Source organism: Chiloscyllium punctatum, chromosome 1, assembly GCF_047496795.1.
Source record: "Chiloscyllium punctatum isolate Juve2018m chromosome 1, sChiPun1.3, whole genome shotgun sequence".
Classification (NCBI taxonomy): Eukaryota; Metazoa; Chordata; class Chondrichthyes; order Orectolobiformes; family Hemiscylliidae; genus Chiloscyllium; species Chiloscyllium punctatum.
This window is the reverse complement of record NC_092739.1, coordinates 65806868-65834276: the sequence shown is the minus strand read 5'-3', so window position 1 is coordinate 65834276 and position 27409 is coordinate 65806868. Positions and strand designations below refer to the sequence as shown.

General features: G+C 40.9%; 1 protein-coding gene across 5 annotated transcripts in view; it reads right to left on the bottom strand.

The window, feature by feature from the left end:
- Positions 1–27409, bottom strand: part of tbc1d1 (TBC1 (tre-2/USP6, BUB2, cdc16) domain family, member 1) — a 292458-nt gene that overhangs the window by 124498 nt on the left and 140551 nt on the right. For all 5 annotated transcript variants that reach the window (XM_072567442.1, XM_072567448.1, XM_072567455.1 and 2 more), the window contains exons 3-8: positions 23825–23914; positions 16299–16403; positions 9324–9456; positions 8037–8128; positions 4393–4503; positions 3769–3900 (exon numbers count right to left, since the gene is read on the bottom strand). In XM_072567442.1, coding sequence (XP_072423543.1) covers positions 3769–3900; positions 4393–4503; positions 8037–8128; positions 9324–9456; positions 16299–16403; positions 23825–23914 — 663 coding nt within the window. The remainder of the gene's footprint in view (positions 1–3768; positions 3901–4392; positions 4504–8036; positions 8129–9323; positions 9457–16298; positions 16404–23824; positions 23915–27409) is intronic.

Below are 27409 nucleotides of genomic sequence, written 5' to 3'. Positions count from 1 at the left end.
CAAACTTGATTGAGTTTTTTGACGAAGTAACAAAGAGGATTGATTAGACCAGAGCAGTAGACGTGACCTATATAGACTTCAGCAAGGCATTCGACAAGGTTCCTCATGGGAGACTGGTTAGCAAAGTTAGATCTCTCAGAATACAGGGAGAACGAGCCATTTGGATATAGTACTGGTGCGAAGGTAGAAACAGAGGGTGGTGGAGGATTGCTTTTCAGACTGGAGACCTGTGACCAGTGATGTGCCACAAGGATCGGTGCTGGGTCCATACTTATCGTCATTAATAAAAATGATTTGGATGTGAACATAGGAGGTATAGTTAGGGAAGTGTAGTGGAGAGCAAAGAAGGTTTTCTCAGAGTACAATGGGATCTTGATCAGATGGGCCAATGGATTGAGGAGTGGCAGATGGAGTTTAATTTAGATAAATGCGGTGCTGCATTTTGGAAAAGCAAATCAGAGCAGGGTTTATACACTTAATGGTAAGGTCCTGAGAGTGTTGCTGAACAAAAAGACCTTGGAGTGTAGATTGATAGCTTCTTGAAAGTGGAGTCGTAGATAGATAGGATAGTGAAGGCTGCGTTTGGTATGCTTTCCTTTATTGGTCAGAGGATTGAGTACAGGAGTTGGGAGGTCATGTTGCGGCTGTACAGGACAGTGGTTAGGCCACTTTTGGAATACTACATATAATTCTGGTCTCCTTCCTACCAGGAGGAAGTTGTGAAATTTGAAAGAGTTCAGAGAAGATTTACAAGGATTGTTCCCAGGGTTGGAGGATTTGAGCAATAGGGCAAGGGTGAATAGACTGGGTCTGTTATCCCTGTTGTGTCAGAGGCTGAGGGGTGACCTTATAGAAGTTTATAAAATCATGAGGGGCATGGATAGGGTAAATAGACAAAGGCTTTTCCCTGGGGTAGAGGAGTTCAGAACTAGAGAACGTAGGTTTAGGGTGAGAGGGGAAGATATAAAAGGACCCAAGGGGCAACATTTTCACTCAGAGGGTGGTGCGTGTATGGAATGAGTTGCCAGAGGAAGTGGTGGAGGCTGGTACAATTACAGTATTTAAAAAGGCATCTGGATGGGTAGATGAATAGGAAGGGTTTAAGAGGGAAATAGCTGGCAAATGGGACTAGATTAGGTTAGGACATCTGGTCGGCATGGATGAGTTGGACAAAAGGATCTGTCTCTGTGCTTTACATCTCTATGACTCTATGCTGCCAGACCTGCTGAGTTTTTCCAGCAATTTCTATTTTTCTTCCTGTCAATAATTGTGTTGAACTACTAATTCAATTCCTGCAGGTGGCGCTAGTCAACCATGAAGTTTTAGACCAGTACCCACGTTGATGGAAAAATGCAGCAAAACTGAGAACACAGTCATAGAGATGTACAGACTCTTCGGTCCAACTCATCCATGCCGACCAGACAGTAACAACAGGCCTGCTACTCTAGATGTGCCCCTTTCTTCCTTTCCCTTTTTAATTCTTATAACTCTTCTCTTGCTAAAAGTCACAAACCCATTATCGCTTCCTTGATGTCAGGCTCCTCCTGCAGTATGAGATGATGAATTCAACGTCAATTAGAATGAATTAAAATGCAAAAGGTCCTTTTCTATAGTTACAACTGTTAATTTTTCCCTCACTAATTTACTCCCTGACCACAAAGGGTGCAGTACAGAAGAACCCAAATCATTTCCAAATTATGGATCATTGAATAGAGATCTGTTGATCCTGACCAATTTTACCCAAAGCTGGAATTCTAGCCTGGAATACAAGGAATGAGGCATTTGAGGATGCAAGGCTGTTGTCTAGTGGGCTGAATTAAGAACAGCTTTAAACCTATTGACTACAGAGACTAGCTTTAGGTCATGTACAACATAGAAGTATTGAAGTTGATGGAAATGTGGAATAAAATGAATAAGGTTAAAGAGACAAAAGCAGAAAAGAAAACAGAACAGAACTTGGAAAGAAATGGCAGCACATTAAGCACAGAAGTCAAAGTAAAATATTGATAGATGCCAGAAACATTAAATAAAAGTAAACATTGCAGGCTAAGTCAGTAAATCTGACAACTGAAGTCCGGCAGCCTCTGTGTGGAGCAAAGTAGTTCATACACCATGTTAATGACCTTTCTCTTCCTGCTGTTCTGTCGTTATTTAACATACTCTATGCAGGTGATAATAAACCACTTAAACTGAATAGCAATCTGGGGTCAGAGGTCTATTAAGCTAATCATGGAATCATACAATACAGAAGCCCTTCGGCCCACTGAGTCTGTATGCCCAAAAAAAAACTATGACGTATACTAGCCTCATTTTCCCCACACTAGCCCCATAAACCTTGAACATTATGGCACTCCAAGTGTTCATCCAAGTACTTTTTAAAAAGGTTGTGAGATTATTCACCTTAACCAACCTTCTAAACAGAGCATTCCAGACTCTAACCATGCTCTAAGTGAAAATTATTTCCTCAAATCTCCACTAAACCTTTCACTTTAAAATTATGGCCCCTTGTTCTCGATCCTTCGATTAAGGAGATTTGCTGCTTTCCAGTCAGCCTGCCCATACCACTCAGAACCTTAAACAGTTCTATCAGGTCCTTAATCTACCTTCATTGCTCTAGAAAACAACTCAAGTTCATCCAGCCTCTCTTGTAGCTGACATGTTCCATCCCAGGCAACATCTTCTGCAGTTCTTCCAGTGTGATCACTTCCTTTGTGTAGTATGGTGGCCAGAACCACATACAGTATTAGATTAGATTACAGTGTGGAAATAGGCCCTTCGGCCCAACAAGTTCACACTGACCCGCCGAAGCGCAACCCACTCAGACCCATTGCCCTACATTTATTCCTTCACCTAATACTACTGGCAATTTAGCATGGATTAGTGGTGCTGGAAGAGCACAGCAGTTCAGGCAGCATCCAAGGAGCAATTTAGCATGGCCAATTCACGTAACCTGCACATTTTTGGATTGTAGGAGGAAACCCACACAGACACGGGGAGAATGTGCAAACTCCACACAGTCAGTCACCTGAGGCGGGAATTGAACCCGCTGTGAGGCAGCAGTGCTAACCACTGTACCACCGTGCCACCCTGAAATTAGAGCTGTTAACTAACCAAAGACCTGAACAACTCCCATGTAACCTCCCTGCTCTTGTAATCTGTGCCTTAAGTGATAAAGACAAGTGTCCAGTATGCCTTCTTAACTAACCTGTTAACCTGTCCTGTCACCTTCAGGGATCTGTTGCCAGACACCCCAAGATCCCTCTCTTTTTCGAAGCTTCCTAATGAACTGCCAGATTTTTGCTTCTCTAATATAAAAGCATTTATTTTATTCAAACTAGTTTGCTTCTAACCAAAAACCTTAAAATAAACTGAAGGAAGTTGTGAGCTACTGATGATAATTGTGAGTGAAAGCAATGGCGATGGCTAAAATACTAGAAGACTGGCAGATTCACAATGATAACTAATCTGACTTAAGCATATCCAGGTCCATCACTTCATTTGCAAGGTATTGGTGCTGATTAACAGCGATAAGCCTTGAGGTCAATCTCTATGATATCAGCAAACATCAACAGCAGTTGGCATGAAGAGGAAAATGCTGCCAAACCAACCTATTCTTTAGGGATGAACTAAACTAGTCAACAAGTCTTTCCTTATTTGGAAACATTTTATTTCACTGATTAACAGACAAAATGAGTTTTCAGAGATGAACTCTCCATATTCCATCAAATACTCCAAGTACTTGTAGTTAAGAAACAGCAGAATGCTCACCATTGATAAAATATTCTCCAGAGATTCAGCCAATGATTTTTTTGCCTTGGTCTTGAGGTGGTCTAGTCTGAAGCGGCCAGAGAGAGACTGCTGGCCATTCATATTTGAAGGCTGCGAGCAGCTTTGAGAGGTCTGTCAAGAAATACAAGATCAGCAAAAATTTTGATCCAATGCGAATGTTTCCCACAGAGCAGGATACAAACAAAACGAGTGCAACTCTTAAACAACTTCAAATGAGGCATCCTAGAATGACCATTACGTAAAAGTATGACGTGGAGGTTCCAATGTTTGACTGGGTTGGACAAAGTCAGCAGTCACCTGACAACAGGTTTATTTAAAATTATAAACTTTCAGAGCACTGCTCCTTTGTCAGGTGAAGTTCTGATGAAGGAGTAGCACTCTGAAAGTTTATCATTTTAAATAAACCTGTTGAACTATAACCTGGTGTTGAGTGAATAAGTACAGTTTGCTTTCTTTGCATTGATTTTTGCTGTAGTTTTTCCAAAGTGCTGACTTTGAAACCAAGCCTCTGTACTGATTAGACAGCAATTGGATTTGTTACTCCACATTTAATAACAGCAGTTTTAAAGGAGATTATCGCTCGCAATCAGGAGGACTCTGTACCTGCTTAGCATCTCCATTGTGGATGTGCAGCTTCTGTTTCCCTTCATAAAGCTGTCGCAGCATTGATAGAACCAGTTCATTTTCTTCCAATTCATTTTTTGGCTTCATTTTCTATGAGCAGTCATCAACATTGATTAAATATTTTCAAACAAGCTCAACCTGCGATGTTATCAATGTGTTTCAAAACAAAGGGGCAAAAGCAATTGTTATTTGTTCAGATCCATGTAAAGATTCTAATGATCTAGTGGGAATTTGAACTAAGCATCAAGTCCACAATGTAATCACAGAAGTAATAAGACCCACACCATGACTGCAACTGAATCATAGAACATTACCTGCAGCTTTAGTAATGGAGATAGGGGAACAAGGAGAATTTTTTTGTCATGATGATTTTATGATCGAGTAAGAAAGTGAGCAATGACAATATGAAAATAAGTTTCTCAACAGATTTGACGACATGGGCATTTGGACACTTTTAATCAATACTTCAGAGTCAATGATCATTTATTGAAGCGAAGGACAATGGTGAGTGAATTTCTAAGTTCAGAGTAAGGGTCACTGGACCTGAAACATTAACTCTAATTTCTCTTCACAGATGCTGCTAGATCTGCTCCGCTTTTCCAGCAATTTCTGTTTTTGTTTCCGATTTACAGCATCCACAGTTCTTGCAATTTTTATCAGAAATTGTAAAACAGACAACTCAAAGCTAGTCCTCAAGGTACCATTAGTGCGACATTATCAAAGACATCAAACAATATAGGTGCCAAGGTATAGTCTTATCTCAGTCTCTGCAATTTAAGAGGTGGTGGTGTTGTGTGGTGGGGGTGTGGTGGGGATGTGGAGGGGGAGGGGGAAAATGGAGGAGGATGAGATTACCAGAGCCTCACAACAGCTTATAACCTGTGCTGACACTGACTCGATCCCTTCTTTGTTACTGCTGCTGGGTAAACCAGATTAATTAGTGTCCTATTTAACGCTAAGTGGAGACTCCAGACCCCACCTCAGACCACAAATCTTATTCTATGCTCATTATCCTCAAACTGCACCACTCCAACAATCTGGACTCCATCGCTGCAATTACTTACAGCCCTACAACTCTGCATTCTTCCAAACCATTCCCCTCCCATTCTCATCCACTTCAACAATGCCTGCTGTGTTAAGGCCAGAGCACTGCAATTAATTCCCTCAAACTCTCCACCACTTTTCTCCTCCATTACAGCCCTCATTACAATCAGATTCCTTGATAAAGATTTTAGTTAGCAGTCCCAATACCATCATCACTGGCTTAAGCCAGAAGGAAAAATATAATACTACTTGGAAATAATCTACTGATCAGATTGAAGCTCCATTTTCTTTTCTGTAGCATACAAGACGAGCTGGGCCAGTTTGTGTCATTCACCAGTTTTACTGGTGTTTCCCTCTGGGTAGGTGTTAGCTTTTTGCCTGATTATGCTCCTGTGAAGGGCATGACACCACTTACAATGTTAATGGTGCTATGGAAAGGTAAAGACAATGAAAAAAACATTGCCTCTTCCTTTTGCACACCACAGTGCCACAACAGCTTTTCAAAAACAGGAACCTCAGCAAAATGTCAGATATTCCAGAGGTTTAGTGAGAAGTGCCAGAGGCACTAAATGAGATGGACAAGTGGACAGGGTTCAGGACATATCGCTGCTTAGTAAATAATAGTCACTTGGGTGAAATGAAATCATAGTGTGGTAGGTCTCAGAATTTTCAATATAGACTGCCAAAAGAAATTCTCTCCTTCAAGATACCATAGGTGGCAACAGGTCAAGGATTAAAGATAAAAAAAAAGAGGTCAGTTACCAGTGTGAAAATAGTACTCCATTCATTTCAACTTCAAACGTTATTGGTCTAACAACTGGGACCAATTGTAAGTTTTAGAAGATATCTGACTCTCTATATTGGAAATGGCCATTCTTCTTCAAGGTCCTGAATGATGATTCTTATTCCAAAACCTCCTTCTGTCCAAACTGTTCCATTACAGCTATAGCAAAGGCATCCACCAGACATTTAGATTAGATTACATTACAGTGTGGAAACAGGCCCTTCGGCCCAACAAGTCCACACCGACCCGCTGAAGTGCAACCCACCCATACCCCGAAATGTACCCCTTACCTAACACTATGGGCAATTTAGCATGGCCAATTCACCTGACCTGCACATCTTTGGACTGTGGGAGGAAACCGGAGCACCCGGAGGAAACCCATGCAGACACAGGGAGAACGTGCAAACTCCACACAGTCAGTTGCCTGAGGTAGGAATTGAACCTGGGTCTCTGGCGCTGTGAGGCAGAAGTAATCCTGAAGCAGGACATATCCAATTGGTCAATTACCACTCCCTCAGCCTATACTCAGACATCTGTAAACTAATAGAGGGTGCTGTCAAACGGCACGTCTACATTCATAACCTGATCCTCAGTTTGGGTTCTTACTCAGCCCATATATGGATAGAAGTAAAGAATTATAGAGGTGAGGTAAGAATGACTGTCATTGACAGCATTGGAAAGTGCACAGCATCAAGTCCTGGTTAAACTAAAGTCAGAGGGAATTGGGGGAAGTTCTCCACTGGTTGGCACCATACTTAGTACAAAGAAAGATGACTGTAGTTATTGGAGGCCAAACACCTTCAGCTGTCCTATCAATGACCTTCGCTCCAATATATAGTCAAAAGTGTAGATGCTTACTGATGATTGCAGTGTGTTCAGTTCCTTTCTCACCTGCACAGATAATGAAACACTCCAAGTTCACATTTAGTAAGAACAGGAGTCTTACCTCTGGGATAGAAATCCCTCTTGCTCTGAAAGGGCTGAAGAGGTTGATTAGGAATAATTTGTTCAGCAAAAACTGAACAAGATCAGGCCTTGGGGTATTGTGTAGCTCATATGTTGTTTGTTACATAAGTGACAGACAATGACCACCCCCAATGAGAGAGAATTAATAACCTCCCCATGAGATTCAATGATATTAAAATCACAAACTGACTGGACCAGTCCCATAAATACTATTGCTACAACAGCAGGTCAGAGATTAGGAAATCTGTAGAGTGCAAGTCAGTTCTTGCCTTCAAGTCATATCCAGCAAGGCACAAGTCAGGAATGTTATTGAACACACTCTACTTCCCCAGAACAGTAAAGTTCCAACACTCAAAAAATTTTACATCAAAGCATGGGCAGCCAGGTTGTTCAGCACCCCATCCACTATCAAACAATTTCCTCATCCCACCATTGGCACAGGCACCTTTACTTGCATATTTCAAAACCTCAGCCTGCGCCAAGGAGAAGGACAAAGACTGAAGGTGCATGGGAGCACCATCAATTGCAAGTTCCTCTCCAAGTCCTGCACTACCCTCACTTGGAACGACATCACTGCTCTTTCAATGATGATGGCTCAAAATCCTGGAACATCCTTCCCAATAGCATTGTGGGTCAACCTGCAGCACATGATCTGCATTCTTAGGGGCAATTGGACATCAGCAGTAAGTGCTCACATCTCAAATTTTAATTTTTAGAAAGTTAGAAGTTTGACACAAAATACAATTAGAATGGCCAAAAAAGTGTGTAAAACTGAAAAGTCTGAAGTTTACCTTTCACATTTATGGTTAACAAGTAGGATAAAAATTACCTGAACCCCCTCGAAGATGGATCCTTGGTCTTTGTTGTTAAAAGTTGATAAATGTTTCTGAATTTCCACCTTGGCTTTTGAGGGGGGTAGGCCTATCAGAAAGTTAAAAGATGAAATCTTAAATCATTACAGCACAATTGAGTAATTTTATTTCTAGCACCGAATTCATTTCTGAAAAAAATGTTATACAACTTCTTTCAGCGTGCTTTTATACTCTGAACCCAGTTCAACTCCTATACTCAGATGGATGCATTATCAACTCCAGAAGAAGAAATAAAAGGGTGTAGCAGCCACTCTTAACCCTGTTCCTTGGTAATTCTTGGAGAACTGAGTTTCACCAGGACACAAAAAGACTACAAGGTTCAGTTTTAACTGTGTGCAATAAGACAAATATTGAAGTAGCATAACTGATCTTCAGTTACATTATGTATCACAGGATCAAAAACTAATGCTCATTTTCTGCAAAACTTGATCGTCCATTGGGACTGACAGAAGTGCAAATACAGCTGCACCTTTGCTTATTCTATAGCTAATAGGCAACATTGTATATCCTGAAAGAAATTCGGAAATGCAGGTGAAAATTTACAGTTTAAAAGTTTCAATTTAGAAAAGATTTAATACTCTTTGTACTGCCTGAGCCATCCAAAGAAAAAGGAATATTTTTTCACTTGTTTATTCCAAGAGAAATTCTCAGACTCTTGAATTACGCTACACTTATATTGGCATTTTACTTCATCTTATATAATAATGATTGCTTGGTTTCCACTAGTCATCCAATAGCAACTCTTGTGTGCATCAGACAGAAAGGGATGTAAGGATAGGACTACAAAAAGTGATGCTTACTGGTTAGATCAGTTGATTTTTCATACATTTTAAAGCTGTTGGTAAACTACACCGGCTACAGTTTGTGAGGAGCATGAGGGAGATGTCCAGCTAGCTGCATTAGTATTGGAATATTTTCATTCAATCTATAAAATGCCTCCATTTCAGTTCTAAACTCTGATAAGCTTGCAGTGGGAATGAACTGCTTTCATCATTGCGTCATTCCATAACAGGCAATGTTTGGTCAATTCTGGGAGACCTGACTTAAGTACACAACCATAAAAACAAAACAGTAAGGAAGCAATTTTAATCTTCAAGCCAAGAAGTCCTTTGTACCACTCTGAGTTAACGGATGTGGTCAATGTGCCTATTCCAGATATGTGACAGTACCATTGCATAGTAGCAGCAGTATGGGAGTAAGCAGGAAAACCAAAGATGATGTTGAAACTTTTAAAAACACACTACCCTCTATCTTTTCACACAATCTGTGAAGACATGTCATTGGACATCCCTCACACAGCTGAGCTTGGATCTTCATGTTTTGATGGACAGCAGCTGCAGTGAATGCTTGCTTCAATGTCAACATAATTTCATCGACCTGTGGATTAAAGAATGGTGACCATTTTCAGTGCAAAAAAGAGACAGATCTACATTAAATACAATCCAGTCAGTTAACAAAATAATGTGAAAATATCATCACTTACAGAAAGCCACCAGCATACAGAGTTAACTGGTGATCAACAGACTCCCATTTAGAAATTCTAGCCTCCAGTAGTTACGAATACAAAAGGTTTTCCTCCATAAAATAAAACTAACAACTGCGGATACTGAAGGTCAGAAACAAAAACAGAAATTGCTGGAGCTACTCAGCAGATCTGGGACCCTCTGTGGACAGTGAACAGACTTAATGCTTCTAGCCCAGTGACCCTTCTTCAGGACTGGTTCTGCTCCACTTCTGTTCTGAAGAGTCGTCACTGGATTTAAAACTTTGTTAAATTGGTTTCTCTCTTCACAGTGGTCACCGCACCTGGAGTTTCTCCAATATTTTCTGCTTTTTATTCTCTTCCCTCTCCCATTTCATGCAAAAAAAGACAAAATTACTTCATGCAAATACATGGAGGTCACAATGGTTTGCATATTGCAAGCTGTACTTTGCTCCAGTATTGTGAATCAAAATGGTCAATGCTGCAGTGGAAAATCAAGAAGGCCGAGACCCCACACCTGTCTCTACCAGCACAGCAGTCTATTTCCAGTTTTCACCTGCCAGTGTAAACTTAGCTCTTGTTTGATGTCCCACTTTTTGCTTCTACTGGCACTAACCCAAGAACCATCGTAAAAACAGTGATACAGTACAGGCCCTGTATTAGTGGCATAAAGCGAGTAAAGGACATGGTCGACCAAGAGCCACCTCACCTTGCATTCTATCTCCAAGTACATTCTGTTTTAACGACCTCAGCACATTTGACTAAATTTTAAAATTCTTTTGGCAACTTCTCAGCATTCCCTGTAGGCTCCTGTCTTCTACTTTGTGGTACATCTTGCTGCAATATTTTCCCAGCCTAAGGCAGCAGGTCCACTTGATATGCCTGGGTCTAGCCGGCATATTTAATGAATCCCAAAGTCTACAGTGAAACCAAGGCTCCAGGCAGTAGACCCCCACAGCCCAATCCTCAACTTGCCCCCCACAATCCCCTACCTGACTCCGCACCCCCAGGCCACCATCCCCACAACCTTTTACAGACAGCACCAAGTATCAAATCAGCAAAACAAAATTCAGTCCCGAAATTATGAAGGGAATAGATATGGTGGAGAGAAAGGAGCTGCTCCCCTTGGTAAAAGGGTTAAGAATAAGGGGACACAGTTTTAAAGAGAATGGCAGAAAGTTTAGAGGGAACCTAAGCTAAGAACTTTCACCCAGAGGGAGGTGGGAATTTGGAACACACTGCCTGGAAGGGTAGTTGTGGCAGATAAACCTACAACCTTTACCAAAGTACTTGGATGGAAGCCTGAAGTGACATAACATTTTGGCTATGGGCCTAGTGTTGCAAAGTGTGGAAAGTGTACGCAGTAGTGTATTGGTTGGTGGGATAGATTCAATGGGCTGAAAGGCCTCTTCTATACTATATGATTCTATTCTCAAAGACATATTGTTAACAAACAGGTGACATAGCATAATATTCTTTTGAACAAAATGCAAAAGACAAAGACAAACAACTAAGGAGACCATGGCTGATCATATTGTTTTGAATTTAACAATAGACCTTGGAGTGCAGGTTCATAGTTCCTAGAAAGTGGAGTCGCAGGTGGATAGGATAGTGAAGGCGGCATTTAGTATGCTTTCCTTTATTGGTCAGAGCATTGAGTATAGGAGTTGGGAGGGCATGTTGTGGCTGTACAGGACATTGGTTAGGCCACTTTTGGAACTTTTGCAATTCTGGTGTCTTCCTATCAGGAGAGATGTTGTGAAACGGTTCAGAAAAGATTGACAAGGATATTGCCAGGGTTGGAGGATTTGAGCTACAGGGAGAGGTTGAAAAGGCTGGGGCTGTTTTCCCTGGAGTGTCAGAGGCTGAGGGGGGTCCTTATAGAGGTTGACAAAATCATGAGGGACACAGATCAGGTAAATAGATGAAGTCTTTTCCCTAGGGCAGGGGAGTCCAGAACTAGAGGGCATAGGTTTAGGGCAAGAGGGGAAAGGTATAAAAGAGACCCATGGGGCAATTATTTCATGCAGAGGGTGGTGCGTGTATTGAATGAGCAGCCAGGGGAAGTGGTGGAGGCTGGTACAATTGCAACACTTCAAAGGCATCTGGATGGGTATATAAATAGGAAGGGTTTGGAGGGAGATGGGCCAGATGATGGCAAGTGGGACTAGATTGGGTTGAGATATCGGATTGGCATGGAAGAGTTGGACCGAAGGGTCTGTTTCCGTGCTGTACATCTCTAGGGCTCTAGACTTCCTTTCACATATTATTAAAGCTCCAATGGGTGTCTCCTGATAATTAGTTCTTATTGGCATGTGCTTGGTGGATTCGGAGACCTGTACTTCCACTCCACAATTCCATTTTCTCTGTTCAAATGTAACAGCAGAACATTCCCAAGCAAAAGGATTCAGAAAAACCCAAGGGCATCTCTTGAACATGTACTCCAACATGCTGCAACATGTACTCCCTTAGTGGGTGGCACGGTGGCACAGTGGTTAGCACTGCTGCCTCACAGGCGCCAGAGACCCGGGTTCAATTCCCGCCTCAGGCGAATGACTGTGTGGAGTTTGCATGTTCTCCCCGTGTCTGCGTGGGTTTCCTCCGGGTGCTCCGGTTTCCTCCCACAGTCCAAAGATGTACAGGTCAGGTGAATTGGCCACGCTAAATTGCCCGTAGTGTTAGGTAAGGGGTAAGTTTAGGGGTATGGGTGGGTTGCGCTTCGGAGGGTCGGTGTGGACTTGTTGGGCCAAAGGGCCTGTTTCCACACTGTAATGTAATCTAATCTAATCCCTTCCCCATTAAGATACAAAGCAATACACAGCAGATGGTGCAATCTGGTCCTTTCCTCAGGTAGACGGTGCAGCAAATTAGCAGAGCTTGGATGATGCAATAGCACATGTGCACAGAACTCTCAATATCAAGATACAAGTGGTGGAGATACTCCATTAGAGCATAAGACTACATGAGAAGAAGTCACAGATTAGCTCAGTTGGTTAGAGGAAAGTGCCTAATAGCACCAAAGGCACAGAGTTGGTCCCCATATTGGCAAAGGTGTTGTTGTTTCTCATAGGGTCTGCCCTCTTTGCCTTGCCATACTGCAATGCAATACCATAGCACTGAAAAGTGTGGACAGCTATTTTTAGCAATCCTCTGCCACTGAGGACTTAGCAAGAGGGGGGATGGCCAGGGTGGGAAGACAGGAGAAAACACAGTGAGGATAAACAGAAGATGTGGGGCCGTACAGTGAAGTGGCTGGAGCCTGTGTAGATCAGAGGTACTGGTTAGAGGAGTCAGTGTACCATCTCAAGAGTTAATTCTAGCTACAAGACAAGCACCTCAGAAAAAAATAAATTGTCACATACCGGAGACTATTCAAACAGAATTTAAATAAACAAATTAAATCATTCAAATATATCAGAGCTCTCAGATCTTTTTCACATACAGTTTTCATAACTGTCTCTAATTCCTTAGATTCTGCTCCATGTACAAAATACGCAATAAGTAAAAGACCAAGTATGTGAAAGCTTAGTCAAGCATAATGATTACAATAGCATCACAACCAACACTTTTACTAATGGTCAAGTGGAGAAATAGTGCCAACGAGGAAACTAGGACAAAGGAGAATGAAACAGGTCAGCTAAGCACAAAGGCTTCCAAAATCCAATTGTGAAAATTAGTTTTTTATATCGTTGCATTACTTTTTCCCTTTCAGCACCCGGGGAATAAATATCCTGAGGTTCCTCTACAAGATACAGATCCAACACAATTTAAAGTACTGCCCCATCTCCCCCACACTCCAAAGGCTGATACTGCCACTAGGAACAAAACATACAATTGTTTGACCATCAATTATCCACAGATGGTCTGTCCATTACACACCTTGCCAATGGACTCCATAACCAAGCCAGTCACACAACAAGCTGGAAGTACCCATGCTGGCCAGGCACAAGTTGGCTCCCTTAAGTTATTGCAACTAGTCAAAAAAATTTGTAGGGGCCACATCCTTGAATAAATCTCCATAGGTGTTCTGAAAACAAAATGAGGTAACACCACACCTCTCCCTTTCAGCTCCCAGTGAAGCAGAAAAAGCCAGTATCAAAACTAAAAAGTGAATGCGTCCAGCAGACAGGTAAACGTAGGATGAGAAAGATGTGAGACAGAACACAAGACTGTAGGTACGAGTGTGCAAATGCCAAATGAAGTTCAAACCAGAAGAAGGTACAGCATGAAGACTTGTGCACGTCCACTGTTGTGGAAACAACCGCAAGAGTCAAGTGTTCTGACACACACACAAACAAGCTGCAGATAGTGGCAGGTCAGGCAGAGGGGAAAAGATGGCCAGGCAATGCTGATTCACTCAAATGCAAGACAGATTAATTTATTTCAGAAAATAGCATCTCAAGATGCGGAACATGGTTGAATGGGACATAGTAGAAGTTAAATGTGGCATATCCTGGACAGGAGTTGTGATAATTGGATCATCATTCTGAAGCTAGCCTGCTTTGGGGTTTCCTTTCTATCATGCCTGGGTGTGTGGACTAATGGACAAAGGGTGATAACGTTGAATTGTCAACAATTCTCAATATCATTGCATTATGTAATTACAGGGATGGTAGAAGGTGAATGAGATGTACTTTTGGTTTTTTTTTTAAAAAGGAAAATCAAGCCACCTTCAAGTTCCAACTTCAATCAGAAGAGTATTGCCTCATTTTTCAGAGTTTCAGCTAACCTGCTCGAACCTCCTGTGAAATTCAGCTTTGTATAATGGAATGGACTGAGCCTGGAAAGTCAATGAAGCAGAGCCTGTGTGAGTCCATCACCACAATCCCAATGCAAAGTATATGCCAATGATGTGTTTGCACTGAGGAAGATATGCAGTATCAGATTACAGTTATTTTAGCCAACCTGTCAGAAACATTAGGACAACTCTGGGGCAGATGGAACGAGAATCCAAATCTTTTGGTTTAGTGACAGGGACACAAGACCCTCACAGTATCAGGCGGTTTGGTTAGTAACGTTAGTTACACAAACCGGGGGGAGCTTGCTAATTTGATACAAAATTGGCTTGAAGGTAGAAAACTGACAGTGGTGGTGGTGGAGGGATGCTTTTCAGACTGGAGGCCTGTGACCAGTGATGTGCCACAAGGATTGGTGTTGGGTCCATTGCTTTTCGTCATTTATGTAAATGATTTGGATTTAAACATAGGAGGTATGGTTGCTACGTCTGTAAATGACACCAAAGTAGATGGTAAAGTGGACAGTCAAGAAGATTACCTCAGAGTACAACAGGGCCTTGATCAGATGGGCCAATGGGCCAAGGAGAGGAAGATGGAGTTTAATTTAGATTAATGTGAGGGGTTATATTCAAGGCAAATCAGGGAGGACTTATCCAATTAAGAGGGCCCTGGGGAGTGTGGCTGAAGAAAGAGACCTAGGAACGCAGCTGCATAGTTCCTTAACAGTGGAATCGCAGATAGACAGAGTGATGAAGGCTGCGTTTGGTAAGCTTGCCTTCACTGGTTAGTGAATTGAGTGTAGGTGTTGGAATATCATGATGCAACCGTGGAGGATATTGGTTAGGTTTTAGGTTACTGCATACAATTTTTTTTTTCGGCCTTCGATAGGAAGGGTGTTGTTAGATTTGAGGAAGTGCAGAAAAGATTTACAAGGCTGTTGCTGGGACTGAAGGGTTTGATTAATAGGGAGAGGCAGAACAGGCTGGGGCTATTTTCCCTGGAGCACTGGAGGCTGAGGGGTGACATTATAGAAGTTTATAAAATCATGAGGTGCACAGTTAGGGTGAAAAGCCAAGGTCTTTTACCTAGGATGGTAGAGTACAAAACTAGAGGTTTAGAGTGGGACGAGAAAGATTTAGAAAGGATCAGAGGGATAATTTTTTTCCATGCGTGGGTGGTGCATGTATGGAACGAGCTGCCACAGGAAGTGGAGGAGTCTGGTACAATTACAACAGTTAAAGGGCATGTGGACGGGTACATGAATAAGAATGGTTGAGAGAGATTTGGGCTGAATGCTGGCAAATGGGACCAAGTCAGATTGGGATATCTGGTCAGCATGGATGAGTTGGACTGAAAGGTCTGTTTCAGCACTGTATGACTCTATGACTTAACCAAAAATGACCTAATTCATTCCAACATTGAAGGCAGCAACATCAAATAAATACCAAATCGGTATTTATTTGGATTGGCTCAGACTTGGAAGGCTGAAGGGCCTGTTCCTGGGCTGTAAATGTTCTTTGTTCTTTTGTCCTAAATTTAGATATGGTTTTTAAAAAAAAATTCTTAAGAATTTTCACAGAAAGTAGGTTCTAAGAACTGAAAGGTAGTCTCCCTAGACAATAGAATCTACATTATATCCTAATTTCAAAGCTCTTCAAAATGTTGTGCATAAACAGTATTTTTGAACATGGAAAATTGAAGTTTGTGCGGAAGTTATGAAAGCTCATACTAAAGAATTAAACATATTTTCACCTAAAGATCTAGCCAGTGCCAATTACTCCCAACTTAAATATAAACCGAAGCTCACTAACTCCAACAAACAATTTGCCTCAGCATCTGCCTCAAAAAAATGAACTCTCACTGACCTACAACAAATCTTAAAACGTACAAAAATCAAACCACTTGCATGGGACCGATACATTAGTTACATTTATTGATTTCACTCTTAGAAGTTTCGCCAGTGCTGCCTTTTTCATACCAGAAGATGGATATTTACTCACCAAGGCCTCATTTGTACATTGAAACACATAGCAGACAAAATGGCAGCTTCCAGAGTCTGGACTCTCCCTGCAGATGAATCCAAAGTGATCCACATACTTAATTCCCTATTTAAAGAGAAGGGAGAAAGTTAGTTCATAATTTGTTAACTTCTTTTCAACGCTGCTAAAATTAAGATACAGACTGCATCTTTGCTTGAGTGAGAACTGTTGAGTAACTGAAATTTTATGCACTAGCATAAACAGGAATAATAAGGGATATGGAGAGTAGAGAAAAAAAATAATTGGATTAGTTCAATTACTTGGAAAATGCACTGGTACAGAGTTAATCAGCTAAGTGGCTTCTTATTATGTTGTAACACTGTATGACAAACTTGCATTTTGTCTCTTCATGAAGCCAGCAATGTTGATCTGGCCAGGGCTGTTTGTCAAAAATTAACAATTGCTAAAATAATTAATTCTTGTAAAATTAAGCACGAAATAATATTTGCATACTTATAATGACAAAACAAAAACTAGACAGAACAATTTGCATGAGTACCAATGCTGTCATGGTACTGAATCCAACTTTGCCCAAAGCTGGCATTTGATATTTTCTTATGGTCTGCAAGGTGCAGAGAGACCCATATGTATCCATTAATTTCACCTCTGCATATGTACAGCTGCTGGACAGGGCTGAACTCCAAGGGCTGCTTTAACCCAGGTAGGAGCCTCAGGCCAGGCTGGCATGGTCTGGTGTCAGGGCCTCCATTGTTGCTTCTTCAGGAAGAGGTAGTCCCACCTCTGCGTCACATTCAGCATGATCTCCAGGCTCCTGCCTGCACAGCAGCTGCCAATATTCCCCAGCTTCCAATGTCTAAAGTTTTACTACCTCTGCTGCTTTCTAAAACAGATCCATCTCTTTTTAACCACTTCCCCATTAAAAATCCCATTGGCAAGTACCCATGATACACCGGTGTTCTGTAACTGGTTGAGCTAATTCCCAGCCTGGACACTCTCACACATCAGTGAACTAACTGCCTTGACTGCCCTTTTTGGCTCTCCATTTGATAGAAAATGAAATGGAGAACTTGTCGCCTGCTTGATGCCTCTTCAAAGCAAACTTCCTGAAATCTTTTTTTGCAAGTTGTGGTAAAATGTCTGGTTCTAATTGTTATAACAAATAGCACATCACACAGATTCTTTCCAGAGCTCTGATCACAGTCTGCCGGGGTTAAATTAAATCTTATCACTTCAATTGATTTTAGAGTGATCGAGATGCACAGCATGAAAGCAGGTCCTTCAGCCCAATTTCCCCATGATCCCCAGTTTTCACAATTAAATTAGCCCCATTTGTCTGCATTTAGTCCCTATCCCTCTATATCTTTCTCATCCACGTACACATCCAAAGGTTTCTGAAATGACAAAATTGTCCTCACTTCCACACCACCTCTGGGAGCCCATTCCAGACACTCACCACCCTGGGTGTGAAACAATTGCCCCACGAGACCCTTTTGTGTCCCTGCCCTCTCACTCTAAACCTATGCCCACTAGTTTTAGATTTCCCCACCCTGTGGAAAAGGCCTTGGCTATCTCGGCTATGACTCATGATTTTATAGACCTCCAAAAGGTCACCCCTCAGTCTCTGAGGCTCCATGGAAAGTCATCCTAGGCTACCTAGCCTCTCATTATAACTCAAACCTTCAAGTCCAGGTAGCATCCTAGTAAATCCTTTCTGTACTCTTTCTAGTTTAATAGTATCTTTTCTACATTAGGGGGACGAGAACACACCATACTTCAAACGTGGCCTCATTAACACCTTGTACAGTTGCAACCCATTATTATTCTTGAAGGAGAGCTGACTAGGACTAAAAACATTGTTCAATTTTACAGGACAATCTGTTGTTAGCCATTCCCATGATATTTCCAAAATTCCTAATGAGATTATTGGCTCTGAAGGTCCCTAGCTATATATGGTGCACGTTAAGTATGTAAAAAAGTACTTATGTATGTCTTTGTAAACACTTGGCCACGATAATGATTGTTGCATGCTTTCACCCAGTGCTTTGTACTCACTCGATGTCCTGCTGGTTTTTTTTTTAAAGAGAATTTCCCTTCATATTGACTTTATGACCATTCACAGACCAATAAATATTCCAATTTTGTCAGGTTTTGCTTCTGCTCATGGTACTTTTTCAGCACTTAGTCTTATGAATAATATTTTACAACATAGCAACGTTGTCTGACTTTGCAATACTCTTTGCCACTTGTTTTGTGCCGCACCGAGTTTGCCTTCAGTTGCCAGTATAGTGCTGGTTATTGCTGTAGAATAAGACACTGCTTCTTCCACAAGAATAAAATGCTCTACTTCTGCTCAATCCATTTAATGACCTATAGAATGCTTCTGTCATTACTTGTGCCACACATATCTCTGATCAGCCCAAGCCTGATCTTTGTAGATATAGAGAAATTTTTGACATTTCTTTATATCCTAATAAAGTTACCAATTTTTAATGGTCCAGTCAGTCGCACAAGATAGTCTGTGAACTTTTCATATGCTCATATAACTGCTAATGCTTTCTTCTCCATGGTTATAGTCCTCTACTCGATATCAAATAAATGTTATTTTAAATCATTTATATTTGAATGAGGACTACTCCCAGTGCTTTGGGTGACGCGTCTGTGGCTGCTGTAGTATACAAGTCTGGATTGTAATGTGCTGAAACATCAGTAGAAAGTAACTGTTTAGGTCTTTTCAAAAACTCCAGTATGTTCCAAATTCCAGCAGCATAGCCGGCCATTTCTCAAACGGTCCCATGGGAGTAGAGTAAGACTACTGAAATTGGAATAAGCTTTCCCATTTCATTGGCTATACCTAATGTATCCAAGGAATGTAATGGTCATTCTGGAGAACTTGGATTTCTAATTAGCTTTCTGCAGTGTCTTTAACACATCCCTGGCCAGCTGGTTGTGGTCATTCTTCATGCACTAGATTACCATTTACATATCAAACACTTTCCTGTTTCCCTTCCAGGATGCTGGACATTGCCTTTTGACAATCTCAGGTGCAGAGGCAATCCTAAACTGTGGAGACATTTCAGCAATATTGTTCAAATTATGTGGTAAATGTGGTCAGTAATTCTGACCCCATGGTCTGAGGCTATCTCCCTGAAGCCACTGTTGTGAAAACTTTACCAGTTGCCAATTCTGCTAAACTATTATCGACAAATGAAATTGGATGATTTTCTACTCTATTTCTTTTACTTAACGGAGTGAAAACCACAAAATCATGGTTCTCCATTTATTTTGGCAACAGTTCTGGCCCCACACACCACTGTAACACTTCTGTCACTGGTGATACAACCCCACTCTCTACCATTCTGTCGTTCTGGGCTGGTACCTTTCCCACCAAAGGATGAGGAATTTTTCTGGAAGCATACAAACAAATGGGTTTAGCATCATCTTGTAGAGTAATGCAATACTCCTGCTTCAAATTTATTATTAAATAGAGTCAGAGTCATAGAGATGTACAGCACAGAAACAGACTTTCGGTCCAATCCGTCCATGTTGACCAGATATCCCAAGCCAATCTTGTCCCACCTGCTAGCACCTAGCCCATATTCCTCCAAACCCTTCCTATTCATATACCCATCTAAATGCCTCTTAAATGTTGCAATTGTACCACCCTCCACCACTTCCTCTGGCAGCTCATTCCATACACGTCCCACCCTCTGTGTGAAAAGGTGCCCCTTAGGTCTCTTTTATATCCTTCCCCTCTCACCCTAAACCTATGCCCTCTCGCTCTGGACTCCCTGACCCAAGGTAAAAGACTTTACCTATTTACCCTATCCATGCCCCTCATAATTTTGTAAACCTTTATAAGGTCACCTTTCAGCCTCCGACGCTCCAGGGAAAACAGCCCCAGCCTGTTCAGCCTCTCCCTGTAGCTCAGATCCTCCAACCCTGGCAACATCCTTGTAAATCTTTTCTGAACCCTTTCAAGTTTCACAACATCTTTCCGATAGGAAGGAGACCAGAATTGCATGCAATATTCCAACAGTGGCCTAACCAATGTCCTGCAAGGCTACAACATGACCCCCCAACTCTTGTACTCAATACTCTGACCAATAAAGGAAAGTATACCAAATGCTTTCTTCACTATCCTATCGACCTACGACTTCATTTTCAAGGAGCTATGAACCTGCACTCCAAGGTCTCTTTGTTCAGCAACACTCCCTCGGACCTTACCATTAAGTGTATAAGTCCTGCTAAGATTTGCTTTCCCAAAATGCAGCACCTCGCATTTATCTGAATTAAACTCCATCTGCCACTTCTCGTAGCTTTGGAAATTCTTGCCAAAATTCTTTCCCATCTCTAATCTACTCTCTTTGCGACTTTGTTGTATCCAGATTCATATATGCTTTAAGTTAATATTGTTATCTGTACATCAGGATACCAGTCTGAGCTGTGGGCGTCTGCATTTACATTGCCCCTTGAGGCTACTTACCGTATATACTCATAAAAAATAGTCTAAAAAATTTGACTTTAAGGTCAAATTTATTGGGTTGATTATGACATGGATACTACTTTTGAGGGGCTGAAATTCATGCTACAGTCCAAAATACCATATGAGTAGCAGAAGCCCAATTGATCTCTAAACAAATAAAGAAAAAAAACACAATGAATTATGGTAATTCCAAGAATGCCACAGGGGAGAGTGAAGCTGAGCTGAGCTGCACACAAACGGAGGTTGTGACCTGATGCCTTAAACTTTCGCGCCAAATTCTTCCATTTCCTTCTGTTTTCCCTTGTCTGCTATTGTTTTAGTTTTTCAAACTAATATTTTAAACTTTTATTTCTGATTTTAAAAAATGGTTATCAGATATTTGACTCTCATACAGGCACACTGATCATTGTAACTGTGAGACATCGTCAACAGCTGCACAGTAATTATAGTGAAGTAAATGCATATAGGCCTATCCTATATAGGAAATGGTTGATAAGCTTTGTATCATGCTAATTATACTAATTATAATGCTCGCTCAACCATGAACTTAAGAAATCCGCAGCCTAACACCGGTGTGAATTTCGTCAAAGTTAGTGTGAATTGCACACCAAAACACGTAACAGCGCAAAAAAAAATTCATTTTGTCATCGTAACATTTACGTACAGGATAACACCTTGACTCAAAAATATCGATCTGTAATCTGTGAAGAATTAGGGTTGACTTTTACATGAGATGTATGGAAAGGTTCAGAATTTTGGGCCAAAAATAGGGCGGGGTCAACCTTTACTCGAGTATATATGCTATCACTGATCTTGACTCTTCAACTCCTCATTTAAGGCAATACTTCCTCATGTTATGAAATAAAATGCTCCAGTGCAGTGTCTAAGTCCTCTCTCTTCACATGCTCTTTTTAAATGCAACTCGTTTTTCTTGCTGATGTCACAGTCACATGAACATAATAACATACATAGGTCTCTTTATTCCACAGATTAGTGATTCACAAACCCAAGACTGAGAATGGCAAATGCAGAATATACAGATGCTGCAAATCTGACATCTAAATTAAATACAGGAAATGCTGGAAGTATGCGGCAGTTTTCAGGCAGCATATGTGAGGGCAGAAACAGAATTAACAGTTGAGGTCAAAGATCTTTAATTGGAACAGGGAAAGGCTAGAAAATGATGTGTTTTAAGCAAAAGTAAAGGGGGCACCATAGTAAAAGGTTAAATGAGAAAATCTGTTGCCACCCAGGTTGATAGGATTGTTAAGGCGGCATATGGTGTGTTAGTTTCTATTGGTAGAGAGATTGAGTTTCGGAGCCATGAGGTCATGTTGCAGCCGTGCAAAACTCTGGTGCAGCCGCACTTTTGCGTACAGTTCTATATGCAGTATTGTGTACAGTTCTGTTCACCACATTATAGGAAGGATATGGAAGCTCTGGATTGGGTTCAGAGGAGATTTACTAGGATGTTGCCTGGTACGAAGGGAAAGTCTTACAAGGAAAGGGATTGGAGGCTGTTTTCATTAGAGAGAAGGAGGTTGAGAGGTGACTTAATTGAGATATACAAGATAATCAGAGGGTTAGATAGGGTGGAGAATGAGAGCCTTTTTCCTTGGATGGTGATGGCTAGCACGAGGAGGCATTGCTTTAAATTGAGGGGTGATAGATATAAGACAGATGTCAGAGGTAGGTTCTTTACTCAGAGGGTAGTAAGGGGATGGAACGCACTACCTGCAACAGTAGTAGACTTGCCAACTTTAAGGGCATTTAAATGGTCATTGGTTGAGCGAGCATTATAATTAGTATAATTAGCATGATAAACATATGGATGAAAATGGAATAGTGTAGAATAGATGGGCTTCAGATCGGTATCATAGGTCGATGCAACATTGAGGGCCAAAGGGCCTGTACTGCGCTGTAATGTTTTATGTGCTATGTTCTGTTATTGATGGAAGGTGGGAAAGATTAAATGGCAAAAAAAGTATTGGTGGTCGGACCAAAACTGTTCAAGGGAAGAGTTGAAATAGGGAGAAACTGGTCGAGTGTGGTAAGAACAGGGTGTACAGTCTAGTAGAGGAGTTGTGTTTGTTGATTTTGGGGAGGAGGTAGGTTTTTTTGGTCCAGGTCTATGGGTAAGCCAGGTACATGACCCTTTCTGTGATTTAACCTCTCCTGTATTCCACCCATCACAGTCTTCCCTTCTGCTTGCTTCAATCTTTCCTGCCTCTTTTCACTTATTTAAGATCCACTCCATTTCTAGTCTTTTTCAGTTCTGATAGCAGATCATTGGCCTGAAGAATTTGATTCTTCCTCCACGCCTTCAACAAATCTTTCAGTTTGGAAGATCAATCGCAAACTTCAATATAATGAATTGCAATATATCAGGAGAGAAAGGAAAAGCATCCCTTGCAAAAATAAGATAAATACGATCACTTGAACATTTAAATTAAATGAAGCAAAAATCAATAAATACTTCAGCATCCAGAGTAAAGAAACTATATTGCAATTAGTTTAAAGATATGGTAGTCATTTTTCTTCATCCATCAGTTTCTCTGGAGATTGCCATTGAAATTAAGGTGCCAGGCATTTCCGATACCTATGGTCACAGATTTGATCTAGTTAGTGTAGTCCTACTCTAAGAACTGTGGTTCAAACTTTCAGTTCACTGCTCCACACACACAATTTTCAATGTACAGTCAGTGCTGCTATCACATGTGTTTCTTCAACACAGATTGGTGTTAACGCGATTAAAGAATTTGGGCTGTTACTTGTAGAAGCCAAATTTTCCTTACCTGTTTTGGCTATTCTGACCTCATTAGTTTAAACGGCGTGACTACTGTGCTATTTTCATATAATGCAAGATCACATGAGAACAGAACTATCCTGTTATATCAGAACTGACTGTAATTGTCAGTTACAAAATCAAAATACTCATTGTCCACATATATTTATTTTAAGACTAAAGCAAAGAAATTAAGTCACATGATCATCATCAGCATGGCATGTAGAGATGACAACCACAAGTGATGGGAATATTCACCTGAGAGCAGAAGGAGATTTCTTTGAAATTTTTCTCAATCGTCACCTTCTTCGTGTCAGGACTTATGAGGTATACCTCTGATTGGCCAATCTGAAAGAAAAAAAAACATGAGTTTTACTTTCACAAAACAAATTCACTTGCAGCAGTACCTGGGCCACAAAGGAAAGGTACCCAAAATATTTATATTGCTATACAATAACAAAGAAAAAAATGACTTGCATTTATACAGCACCTTTTCTGATCAACAGACATCCTAAATGCCAATAAAGGTATCTTTCAAGTACAGTCATGTAGGAAACACAGCTGCAAATCTGTAACAGTCTGCTTTTGAGACAGTGAAGGAAGAGACAATGGTGACCAGGACAATGGAGATAACTCCCCTGCTTTGTTTCAAAATATTGCACTGAAATTTTTTACTTTTTTTAAAAATTAATTCGTGGGATGAAGGCATTGCTGGCTTGACCAGCATTCACTGCCCATCCCTGGTTGTTTTTGAGAAGGTGATGAGTTGCTTAGACATTCACCTGAGGAGGTGGACAGGGTTTCAGTTTGGCATCTCTTCTAAAGGAGTGCAGCACTCCATCAATGCATTATCTTTCCTTGAGGCTGATGCATGCATATGGCTGAAATGTTGTGGTGCCCTAATAAAATAATGATGTACGCAGAGATGGCATTGGGATCAAGTCCTTTTGTGGCCTACTCCCAAGAGGCTCAACTTTCAATTACAGACAACGGTTTGGCTGCAAATGAGATGAAGAGCAGTTGCTCATAAATGTAATGCTACATCAAGACCAGTTAATGGGTACGATTACAATTGCTGCAAGTCAAGATTTTGAGGATATAATATAGCTAAATGGAGAAGATAAAATCAATCACCCAAAATTGCAGACTTGCTTCAGAAAAATCTGTCAACAGGGGGAAAAAACAACAGGCCAGCTGAACAAAGAAAAATGTCAAACAAACAAAGTGAAAAAGAACCTCATAACCTCCATACCTCATTCGTGCTGCTTTTCAGCTGTTCAGGTAGGTATTTATACATTTAAAATACACCAGGTAAACAGAAGACCTAAAACAACCTATCATCTCCAAATTCAGAAATGGTATAAAATGGGTTGTTGAAGGATGCTCCATTTTGTGATGTGTACCATACAAAACTGAACAAGAAACTCTGCTTAAGTTTCTATTTCAAACCATGGAGTGAATGAGTCAGGAATTTTACAGTCAGTGGATATCATATTACCCATGATTCAGTTCCATTTCCACAAAGAATAAATCAATCCCACAAACCCAAGACTCCAATTCATATCCATTTGGTTGCTAGAATTTATGATGCATTATATCATGTCCCTTTGATAATTAAATGACTAGCAATGTGCAGCAACATACAGTGCATGATCAAAGGTCAATCAGGAACTGGTTCAGATTTCCAATAAATGACTTCTTTAAAAATCTCACACTGATAGACACTTAAGTCAACAGCACTGCTATAGGAATTGAGCAAATATCTCCTTAACATTTGAAAGTATTCTAACAACTAGACTGAAGCATCACAGGAAAAAAAAGCCATTTCCCAGTTCCTCTAATGAACTCAACAGTCATCATCATTCTAGCTTAGTCATAATTCCAACTTCTTGTTTAAGTTATCTTTTTATTTCCACAAATTATAATAAAACGACATGTGTCCCTGTTATGAACAATGAATCATCTTCAACATCCCTTCTTCTGCTCCATTACCCTTTGACAGAGCAGTGGGAATTTAATCATCTGATTTGCATTGCCAGAGCTCTTTAGATAAATAGATTGATTAAACAAATGATTTGGATCAAATTACTCAACCCAAAAAAGGGGAAAAAAGAAGAAGAAATCATCAACACCACAAATCTCAAATAAAGACAGGCGTGGAAAATTAACAGGTTAGTTTAAAAGTTCTTCCATGCTGCAAAATAGATCAAAACTGCATCAACATTTGCACGCATATTTCAAAGAGGATCTGAGAAAACAAATTGAACTCAGCAGTTCAAAAGAATGCAAACATTTTACCAATTGCTACAAGCATTCAAATGAATGTACAAGTTAGGAGCTGGAGTAGGCCAGTCAGTTGCCAGACTTGCTCTGCCATTAAATAAGATCATAGCTGATCTGACGGAGGTCTCGGTGCACTATCCCAGCCACTCCCTATACCATGCGATTCCCTCAGTCAAAACTCCAACTCAAATTTTAAAAATATCTAATGAACCTACTCCTAATGTTTTCCTGGGGGAAATGTTCCATAAGCTAAACAGAGCAAGAGTTTCTCCTCGTCGGTCTTAAATATGGAGATACATGGGTTAGAAATGTAGGCATCAGTCCGACGTGTTGTTCACAGAGGGTTTGTCTCACTAGGTCTAGCGAGTTTTCTCACTACAACTTCCCAAACTTACCTCATTAATGATCTACGCCACCCCTACAGTGCCCCTCTCTCATCCAATTCTGGCCCCATTCTAACACTCGTTATACCCAGAACAACTCACCACTACTGGGATATCCCAGAACAGATTGATATCCCTGGCCATTATGCACTGGGAAGGTATGGTTATTCTGGAGATACTTACATGGCTCCTGACATTTGCACTGAATAAGGCAGAGAAGGGAAACTTAGCATCCCATGTGGTAAGCAGAGACCTGAAGGTCCTACTGGACAGGGTAGTGCAGCTGTGGGACTCTCTCTACCCCCAGGACAGACACTGGAAGACTTGACACTCAACTGTTCCAGCCATACAGGTCACTGCAACGTCAGCCATCTGGATGAAAGTGTAGAAAGGAGGTCAATGATGTTCTCCACTCTGTCAGCAAAGCTATCACCATCTTCTGTCTTATACCTCACTCTCACTCGATTGCTACTACTGTACCCAGCTTCCACTAACGTTTCCTCAAAACTGATAAAGAAACAAAGAACTGTGGATGATGGAAAAACTCAGGAGAGTGGAAGGAATATCTGTGGAGAGAAAGTAGAGTTAACATTTCCGGTCCAGTTCTGAAGAAAAGGCTACTGGATCCAAAATGTTAACTTTTCTTTTTTCTCTATAGCCAGAGTTTTTCCAATAATTTCTGTTGTGAAACTATTCCATAAACACATTATGACCTCAGCTTCCGGACAATCTTTTGTCAATCGGATTCAATAAGCCTACATATACACAAACTACCCATAATTATTGTCATCTCTCTCCCACAAGTCCTCATTATTTCTTCCTGTATAACCCGAACTAGTGTGGATTTTGTTAGGTGATGTAAATGCTACGCCCACGTGACTTCTTCCTTTTACTATTTCTATTATTGACCCAAACCAATTGTATGTCTTAATCTTTAGAATGAACTTGATTTTCCTCCACTGTATTACTGCCATTTTTAACTAACAGAGCTAACACTCCACTGTTTCCTAGTGTCTGGACTTTCAAATATGTTTGAATATTCAGGCCCCAAACTTGATTGTCGTGCAGCCAATACTCTGTAACAGCTATTGGATCATACCATTATCTTCCTATCTGAGCTGTCAATTTATCCACGTATTATGAATGCTATGTGCATGTGGATACGAGCCTTTAGCTC